This window comes from Pollachius pollachius, assembly GCF_949987615.1.
Source record: "Pollachius pollachius genome assembly, chromosome: 3".
Classification (NCBI taxonomy): Eukaryota; Metazoa; Chordata; class Actinopteri; order Gadiformes; family Gadidae; genus Pollachius; species Pollachius pollachius.
The window spans coordinates 4,284,262-4,294,261 of record NC_136936.1 but is presented as its reverse complement, the minus strand read 5'-3'; the positions used below and the strand labels follow the sequence as shown (position 1 = coordinate 4,294,261).

General features: G+C 48.3%; 1 protein-coding gene across 1 annotated transcript in view; it reads right to left on the bottom strand.

Annotated features, from left to right (window-relative positions):
- Positions 1-10,000, bottom strand: part of plch1 (phospholipase C, eta 1) — a gene marked incomplete at its 3' end in the record, with an annotated part of 47,940 nt that overhangs the window by 31,392 nt on the left and 6,548 nt on the right. Inside the window, exon 2 of the mRNA XM_079732855.1 lies at positions 9,084-9,203. Coding sequence (XP_079588981.1) covers positions 9,084-9,162 — 79 coding nt within the window. The 5' untranslated portion in view covers positions 9,163-9,203. The remainder of the gene's footprint in view (positions 1-9,083; positions 9,204-10,000) is intronic.

Below are 10,000 nucleotides of genomic sequence, written 5' to 3'. Positions count from 1 at the left end.
TGAGGCTCCTTTGAACATTTGAACAGCTGTGTGTGTGTGTGTGTGTGTGTGTTCATGTTTGTTTGTATGCGTATGTGTGGTTGTGCGCAGGTGCATATGTGTGTGTGTGTGTGACTGTGAGTGTGTGTGTGTGTGTGTGTGCGAGTGTATGTGGGCATGCACATGTGAGTGTGTGTGTGTGTGTGTGTGTGTATGTGTGTGTGTATGTGGCCACGCACGTGTGTGTGTATGTGTGTGGGTCGTGGTCCTGGTATTGTTGTTTGGACAGTGATTATGAAGAGGAGAGTGCAGCAGATGTCTCTATGGATCTCTCTACGTTGGCCCTGCAGGTCAGCCAGTAAAGGATAGGATAAGAGCCATGACATAACTCTGTAATGTAAACCCTTTAATGGCCTGACATCTGTGTGCGCAGTCTTGTGTTTGTGTGTGAGCTCGTGGCTATGCATGCAAACTTGCATTTGTGTGTTCTTTGTGTGTGTCCGGATGTGTGTGTCTATACAGGGGTCAGCTAAATACACAGCCTTATTTTTAAGAGAAGGTTTGTTCAGTGAAGAACTGCTTCATAAGAAACTATTATAAGGTGTGATTTGGATCCCAATGCCTGAAAAATTAAAGGTTTTCGTTGTGAAAGCTTTGTGCCTTTTAATCGTCATTATGTGTTATTGCTTTATAATGTGACTCATATCTCCCCTGTAGATTGCAAACAGCATGACTTTAAAATGTCTCTTTTAAAAGCATTTTACAACAAATGTTTCTCATGCAAATGCTGAATATCCATCCACTATCCCTAAAAGCTTTAGGTTTCACTATCACCCATTGGGGAAGTTCTCCTTTTATCACAGATTACATCTCATACAAAAACCTGCAAAAGCAAGTGCATAATCCATCTTTGTCTCTGCCCACACCACTTGTTAACTAGAATTGAGCTATAGTCTCTCTCTCTCTCTCTCTCTCTCTCTCTCTCTAGCCATCTCTCATCATTTCAGTGCTCTCTCTCTTTCACTCCCTCATCTCTCCCTCATTTTCTCTCTCTCGTCATTTCAGCCTCTCTCTCTCTCTCCCTTCCCCTCCTCCCTTCCTCTCTCCCCCCCCTCTCTCTCTCTCTCTTTCCCCTTCATTTCAGTGTCACACTCCCAGTGATCTGGACAGCTTGTGTAATTAAATTAGTCGGGGTGGATCGTTGTAGGTCTAACCTGTTATGTGCTCTCCCTGCTGGGCACCGGGGGGACCAGACAGAGGCGGGGCAGGCTGGAACCATGAAAGAGAGCCTCACTGAAACTCAGCCGTCATTTAAAGGTGCTGTAATCTAATGTGATGGACTGGCAAGACGGATTCCCCCAACCAATCACGGAGTAGATGCCCTGATTCGTCGGAAGAGCCCTAATTGGTCGGAAATTAGACTGGCACGTTCTAAAAATATGAATGGTCTCATGCAGAGGCAGACGCAGTCAACAAGAAACATATATACACACAGTGCATTTCACTCACTAATGGCTGACGTATAAGTTGATTTCTCAGAAATTGCACTCAAATAATATTTCTTAAATGTTACCTTCTGCACCCTTTAATTGGCGGGAGGTGGATGTTAAATTAACATGAAGAAAAGTGGGGGAAAAAAAAGTGTCATTGTGTTCCTTCCTGCACCCTGCCCTGCTGCGTTGACAGAACAATTTAGCCGTTTAATGTTGCCTAATGAAAGGAAACGATAAACTATGAAGAGAAAGTACACACGCTGTAAACGCAGCGCACACGCATATATCGGCCAGAAAGCGTGTCTAATTAATGGCGTTCACATCAATGCCTCGCTGGGCCCTTCGGCGGAGGCAGAGCGAGAGGAGTCAACAGAAGGGAAGCGAGCGTGAGACTACTGCCTCTCCGCCGTGACACACACTCCCCAAGAGAGCCCCCCCCACATCAAAGGAGAGGGGCTGAGGGCTGTGTGAGTGTGTGTGTGAATAAAAGCATGTGTGTGTGTGTGTGTTTGTGTGTGTGTGTGTGTGTGTGTGTGTGTGTGTGTGTGTGTGTGTGTGTGTGTGTGTGTGTGTGTGTGTGTGTGTGTGTATGTGAATGAAAGTGTGTACGTGTGAGTGTGTGTGTGTATGCATCAGTGTTTGTGTGTGAGTGTGTGTGTGTGTGTGTGTGTGTCTGTGTGTGTGTGTGTGTCTGTGTGTGTGTGTGTGTGTCTGTGTGTAAGTGTGTGTGTGTGTGTGTGTGTGACTGAAAGTGTGTACGTGTGAGTGTATGTGTGTAAGTGTGTGTGTGTGTGTGTGTGTGTGTGTGTGTCTGTGTATGTGTGTATGTGTATGTGTGTATGTGTGTGTGTGTCTGTGTCTGTGTCTGTGTGTGTGTGTGTGTGTGTGTGTGTGTGTGTGTGTGTGTGTGTGTGTGTGTGTGTGTTTTGTTACAGCAAACGCCCAGCTTACTGTGTCTCTCTGCCTCCACGAGTCTGGCTCCCAGGGTCCCTGTCAGCTGACTCACAGGAGCCAGCCAGGCCTTCCTGCTGCCTGTCTAGCTCGGAATAAAGAGCTTGTTGGAGCAAGAGTAGACACTAGCTCATCAGCTTGGTTTAAGGGCCTTATAGCATCACATTCAAATAGACTATACTATTCTATACTATACTATATTATGAAAGACGCAAAGCAATAACAGAAATGTTGAGCACAGAGTATGGAGGTTGCAAAAAAGTAGAACATTTCTAACTCCTGGGTGAGCCGCAGGGGATGAAGGACACAAAAGCACAACTCGGAAGGCAACAGTCTGAGTAGAGAGAATGGTCTTTACTAGCAGATAGTTCGCCACACGGGTAATCAGTCGTACATCAGGCAAACAATCCGGCAGGGAGAAGGCAAAGACGTAGTGGGTCGGTACACGGGTAATCAGTCGTAGATCAGGCAAACAATCCGGCAGGGTGAAGGCAAAGTCGGGCGGCAACGGGCAGGAATCAGAAAAACAGGAACCTTGAATATCGCTAGGAAGATGCTGGGATGCTTGATGCAGAGAACAAAGACAAACTGGCACAGACGAAGGGAAACACAGTGACTAAATCCACTAGGAGGGGAACGTTAATGAGGGACAGGTGAAAACAATTATGGTGAGTGAGGACAATCAGGGAATCGGGGGGGTGAAAACAATCAACGAAGGGGGCGAGATGTGACACACTTTTCCCAGGGACCCAGTTCCAACGGGTGTCCGGCTGGCTCTGGATGATAGCTTTGAGGAGACTGGGGTCTCGTTCCCCTGACACTTCTTAGGCCCGAGCCCATATCAACCACCTTCCGTAGCTAAGTTCAAAACAAAGTCAGGAAACCATCGTAATGTGAAGGGATATCAGATCAGTCCCCCGCTGGATCTCGTCAACAGCTCAATGAATATGGATTCAGTGGTATTGATAGGAGGTGGATTATAGGAGAGGAGATACATGGATAGGGGAGGGGAGGAGAGGGAAAGGAGAGGGAGAGGAGAGGGGGAGGAGAGGGGGAGGAGAGGGAAGGGGAAAATAGATGACCATCAGAAGAGAGGGGGGAAGGGAAGAGTAGAGAGCAGAGGGTAGGAGAGGAGAGGAGAAGAGAGGAGGGGAGGGGAGTTGAGAGGAGAAGAGGGGAGGAGAGGAGGGAAGGGAAGGATGAGAGGAGAGAAGAGGAGAGGAAAAAGAGAAGAGGAGAAGAGAGGAGGGAGAGGAGAGGAGGGAAGGGAAGGAGGAGAGGAGAGGAGAGAAGGGGAGAGGAAAAAGAGAAGAGGAGAAGAGAGGAGGGAGAGGAGAGGACAGGAGAGAAGGGGAGAGGAAAAAGAGAAGAGGAGAAGAGAGGAGGGAGAGGAGAGGAGGGAAGGAGAGGAGAGGAGAGGGGGAAGGAGAGGAGAGGGGGGAAGGAGAGGAGAGGAGAGGCGAGGAGGAGGAAGGAAATTGAGAGGAGAGGAGAGGGTAAATAATTGTCCATCCCTGCTGCTGGCAGGATTTTCTACCTCGGATTGACAGAGCAAAAGAGACATAAATAAAGAGCGTGTGAGAGAGAGGGAAAGAGAAAGGGAGGACGTGCTGAGATTAATCATCAGAGCAGGCAAAACAGAAAACAGCCATCTTATATGAAGCCCATTGCCTGTCTGTGGAGGCAACAGATTATCTGCCTTTCTCTCTGTCTTTCTTTTATTCTGCCTCTCTCTCCCTCTTCCTCAGCCTCTCTCTCTCATCCTCTCTCTCTTCCTCTGCCTCTTATCTTCCTTTGCCTCTCTCTCCCTCTCTCTCTCATCCTCTGCCTCTATTCATCTTCCTCTCTCTCTTAATTTGCCTCTGGCTCTCTCTCATCCTCTCTCTCTCACACTTCTTCTGCCTCTCTTCATCTTCCTCTGCCTCTCTTCATCTTCCTGTGCCTCTCTTCATCTTCCTATGCCTCTCTCTCTCTCTCTCTCTCTCTCTCTCTCTCTCTCTCTCTCTCTCTCTCTCTCTCTCTCTCATGGGGTACTCCCAGTGCACAAAGGCTCCACTTCAGGCACGGGTGTTGGCGTATTTCGAAAATAGAGGCTTCTAGATTCTGGGAGGACAGAGCTCCTCGTGAGCCTCTCAGCGTCGCCACACCTCTGGCAGCGCCGCCACGGTGGGCGAGTGGAGTGACACGCTGAGGAAGCACAGCCCCGCCCCCAACAGCAACACCCAGTTACACTCACGCCGTCAGCTTAGCATGGTTCAGGTGCATAGAGTACAAAGCATTGACCGTCAAACAAGCAAAATAAAAAAAACATCAAGTGTGCTTCTGAATTCTTGTTGCGCATTCACACACACGCACATACACCCACACACGTACAGACGCGCACACAGACAAACACGCCCACGCACACATTTACGAAAGCACTTACACACGCGCGCGGGCGCACACACACGTACACACACACACACACACACACATACAAACACACCTTGCAGGAGTGAGCGGCGGGAGCGGACACTTGTCAGATCGTGGAGCAACGGTGGCTCTGCCCCCTGGCGTCACACATTCAAAGGCCATCCCTGAGCACTCAATAGACAGCTACAGCTTCCCGCGCTCCGTGACACACCTCGTTGCGCGTGCACGAGCGTCCCCTCATCCATGAACACTAATCGTGTCACAGAGTGACAGAGTGACGGCTGTCAGGTCGATGGGCATTTCCAAATGTGCCGTCAGAGTAATCAGTGCTTTCAGGTTAATTAAGTAGAGTTTCTTTCTAACAGCAATATCGGGAAAGGGACAATAAAACCGCACTTGGAGTTCGGGTCAGAGGGGAGACAATTAGAAGGAGCTTGTGAGGAGAGTCCTAATCACTGGGTTGTAATTGAGTCGGGGGAAATCCAAGCAGCATGGAGGTGGAAGTCTTGTTTCTTACGCAACATTCAATGAAAGCGGTGCAACTCGGAACAACAAACCATGAAAAAAAGATCAAGCCCAGCCCAAAATGCACTTACCCTTTTCAAAATTAAGGTTTTTGGTAACTTCAACTTCTGCCATTGAGTGACTGGAACGGCTTTGGCTCCTTCATCCAAGCATCCCCCTTAACAGCGTCTCCCACGGGTCGGTCCCTCCGTGCGTGTGTCGAAATCAATTACGGTGTTCCCCCACATTGAGTTCATTTGCCAAAAGAGCGATGGACGAGCCTCGATATCTCCACCTCTCCATTCTGGTGATAAGTCCTAGTCCGCGCGTCAGTATCTCCAAAAAGACCCCTCAGTCTCCGTGCGACGTGCCCCCCAGTGCCGTGGATGCCCAGGCGCCCTGCACCACCAAACCTCACCAACACACACACCTCCCATATGCCCCTCTTAGAGCGCAGCGGAGAGGGGAAGCGCTAAGCCGATTCCTCACGCAAAACGCATCGGACTGCCTGGGGGGAGAAACCACACGGAGTGTGCTGGATAACCACGAGGGTAACTTGATCACCTTCAATTAGAAGCGCAAGATGATATTTGGTTTCAGTAACACTACTGACTGTCACGTGTTGGGCTGGTGTCCCAATTGGAAGAACATCCTTTTTGAGTGCGGAAGCATGGGGAGGCGTTGCGCGCACTAACGCCTTACACCTGAGTGTGGCACCGTGCGTTATGTTGGTTTAAAGTGGTGTTTTTCTGCACTGGCCACTTGGGTGTGAGGGTCATGGTCACCTCTAGCGGCACAGCATCGTCTGTCAGCCCCCACCCCCCCCCCCCCCCCCCCCCCACACACACACACTCGATTCGCGCAGAGAAATAAAGTGGTAAATGCTCCATGGGCAAACACAGGCCACCTGTCTGTCTCGCCCCAGGGGGATGTGAGGTGAGAGATTAGCCGGAAAATAAAATGTAACAAATAAAATTGGCTCCGATTAGGATTTTTTAATTGCGGAGGCTTACTCAAGTTTTCTGTCTATAGCATAGAGAAAGATTATCATAATATGATGACCAACGATACATATATGTTCTTAATTGTATTTTAAAATGCTAATGCAGAACGAGAAAGATTTGGCAGCATTATCAGCCAGCATGCATGGACAATAGTTTTATCAGCAGCGTGGTTCAGCGTCGGTTTGCTAACTAATTCTGCTGGCAAGAGTGATGTTCAAAATACACACACATCTATGCATAATGCATCGACCACATCGTCTCTCTCTCCCTTTCTCTATCACTCTCTCGATTCAATTAAAATGGGATATCTTAAATGAAATGGGATGTTTTCAATTAAAATCTAATTTAAATAAAGATATAAAACAAGATCAACATATATTATCTTTCTTTCCATCAGTGTTTGCTTGTGTCTCCTTATCTTTGTGTGTGTGTGTGTGTGTGTGTGTGTGTGTTTGTGTCTGTGTGTATGTGGGTGACTGTGTATGTGTGTGTCTATGTGTTCGTGTCTATTTGTGTGCATGTGTATTTGTGTGTGTGTGTGTGTGTGTGTGTGTGTGAGTGAGTATGCGTGTGCACGCGTGTGTGCGTGTGTACGTGTTTGTGTCTGTGTGTGTATGTGGGTGACTGTGTATGTGTGTCTCCATGTGTTTGTGTCTATGTGTGTATGTGTATTTGTGTGTGCATGTGTACATTGGTACATGTACGTATGTGTGTACGTGTGTGTGCGTAAATGTATGTGTATGTATATGTGTGCCTAGTGTGTGTGTGCGTAAATGCATGTGTATGTATATGTGTGTGCCTAGTGTGTGTGTGCGTAAATGCATGTGTATGTATATGTGTGTGCCTAGTGTGTGTGTGTGTGTGTGTGCAGTCCAGGACAGTGGGAGATGGGGATTGATGTGAGTTCAGAGCCGCCCTCCTCCCTCACACCTTACGGTCCGCGGTCTCAGGGGTTATTAATGTGTGTGTGGATCGGGGCCGACATATGTGAGTGATAAACAGAAGGCACTTCTGGAGGTCTCATTTATACGTCATTAGTGAGACTAATTGGTGTGTTTGTTGGTTAGTCATGGTGTCTTCTGCATGCTAAATCACGTTGGCCAGCACGGCTACTCCTTTCGTGTCTCTCTCTCTCTCCCTCAGTCTCTAAATCTCTCTGTGTGTATCTGTATGTGTGTGTGTGTGTGTGTGTCTCGCTCTCTCGATGCCTGCCCTCTTTCTGTTCTTACTCCAAGCTCTCTCTCTCTCTCTCTCTCTCTCCCTCTCTCTCCCTCTCTCTCTCTCTCTCTCTCTTGCTCTCTCTTTCTCTCTCTCTCTCTCTCTCTCTCTCTCTCTCTCTCTCTCTCTCTCTCTCTCTCTCTCTCTCTCTCTCTCGATGAATACATGGTGCTTCTGAACGTCAGACCCGCAGCAGAGACACAGAGAAGTGATGTTTGTGTTGGTATCAAGGAATGCAAGGTTATATCTCATCCTTATGAATACTCCTAGACCGTTCAATCAACCAATTCATAGATATTCTCATGCAACACAATGCAAGTACTGAACATCGTCAACACATAACATGCAGATGTTTTTATGAATAAGGCCACCTGATTGCCACAATTAGTATTCAGGGTACAGCGCCATCTAGGGGAAACATGGACTACTCAAGGTGCAGTAAATTAAGGCTTTTCTCATTCTGTCATTGTTTACATTTGGATATTCCGGCTTAGCAGGAAAAAGACAGAGGTTACTAATTAGACGCAAAATACACACACTCAATCTCTCTGTCTCTGTCTCTCTCGCTCACAAACTCACACACACACACACACACACACACACACACACACACACACACACACACACACACACACACATACATACACACAGGGTGCGATTTGCCGGTGGGGATGGTGGGGATTATCCCCCCCTCTGGTTTACACGTCCTACCCTCTGCTGAATTATTTTTATCCTCGGTGGGGATAAAAATTATCCCCCCCACCCAAAGTATTTTCAACATTACATCGTAATAATTAACAACCAAAATACACAGGGTCCGTCTTCATTTTGAAACATTTTAAAATGTTTCTCAAAATTATCCCCCCCTCTGGTTTTTTCACAAATCGCACCCTGCATACACACACACACACGCACACACACACACACACACACACACACTGGCTCATATATATGAACTAAGAGGAAGAAGCGCGAGAAAAAAAATATTAAAGCCTTTTTCCACGATTCCCCTGACTTCCACTCCATTGCTTGATAGTGCAGGGCATGAGTTGTGAGGTTGGGGAGACACATTGTGTGGACACATTGTGTGGAGTGAGTGTAGACCTGGCTGACTGAAGCCTCATTCATGGGGTCATGTCTCCCTCTACTGTTCATTAACCTCACATACAGCAGGACAGTACAGTATGCGGCATGTGTGTGAGTCTCTGGGCAGGTGTGTGTTAGTGTGTGTGTGTGTGTGTGTGTTCGTGCGTGTATCAGCCAGTGTGTGTTTATATATGAGCCAGTGTGTGTGTATGAGCAAGTGTGAGTGTGAGTGAGTGTGTGAAAGAGACAGATGAAGAGAGAAAGAGAGAGAGCCATTGAAAGAGAGTGCGTGCGTGTGTTTGTATACACGCTTGCATGTGCGTGTGCACGTTTGAGTCAATGCATGTGTGCGTGTGTGCACGTTTGGGTCAATTCATCTGTGTGTGTGTGTGTGCACGTTTGAGTCAACGCATGTGTGTGTGTGTGTGGACCTCACCGTGGAAGACGCTGTTGTCGTTGAGGAAGTGGCGGCGGTACTGTGGCTCTCCGTTCCGGTTCACCACCCAGGAGCTCATGGTGCCACGGACAACGGGGGGGTCGCCGGACCACCGCTGACCTGGGGGTGGGAGAGGAGCGGAGCGGTCAGACCCTGGCCATAACCACCGCCATCGTTTCATCTCTATCTCCTGCATTCACTTCTTCACTTACAATCACCCAAACCACCCCACAAAGCCCTTCTGCATGTGATTCATGAGTTGATTTCACATTTACATTTTGCTGACGCTTGTATCCAAAGCGACCTACAACCGTTCACACACACATTCGCTCACCGACGGCGGAGTCGACCACGCAGGGCGACAGCCAGCTCATCAGGAGCAGTGAGGGTGAGGCGTCCTGCTCAGGGACACCTTGACACCCAGCTTGGAGGAGCCGGGGATCAAACTAGCAACCTTCCAGTTACCAGTTAACCTGCTCTACCTCCTGAGCTACTGCCACCCCATGATTTTACCGTTTTTGCTTTAGTTCAAAGGATTCAGCTCCCCTGATAAAACTATAAACTCTGACATTAACCATCCTTCCAGACAGGGTTTTCCATAAACAAGGTTTACACAACACGTTGAATTGGTCTTAGAACATTGGTCGCAAAGGGGGATCTATCACGGACCCTCCTCCACTGTGGAGTAAAAGCAAGTGAACTCTCACAGCTTCAGCCCCGTTTAAAACCAAGTGATGCACTCCATCACTGCCTGTCCCTGGCCCAGACAGTCTAGCCCCTACCCTGACACACACAGCACTCCTGCTCAGCTCGTTTCACTCGTCTCTCTGCTGGACTGCAGCGGCTCTGTTGCTGCCCTTCTAACCTCTTTCAAAGCATTCACTCCTCATTTCAGATCTATGCGTCCAGGCATGAGT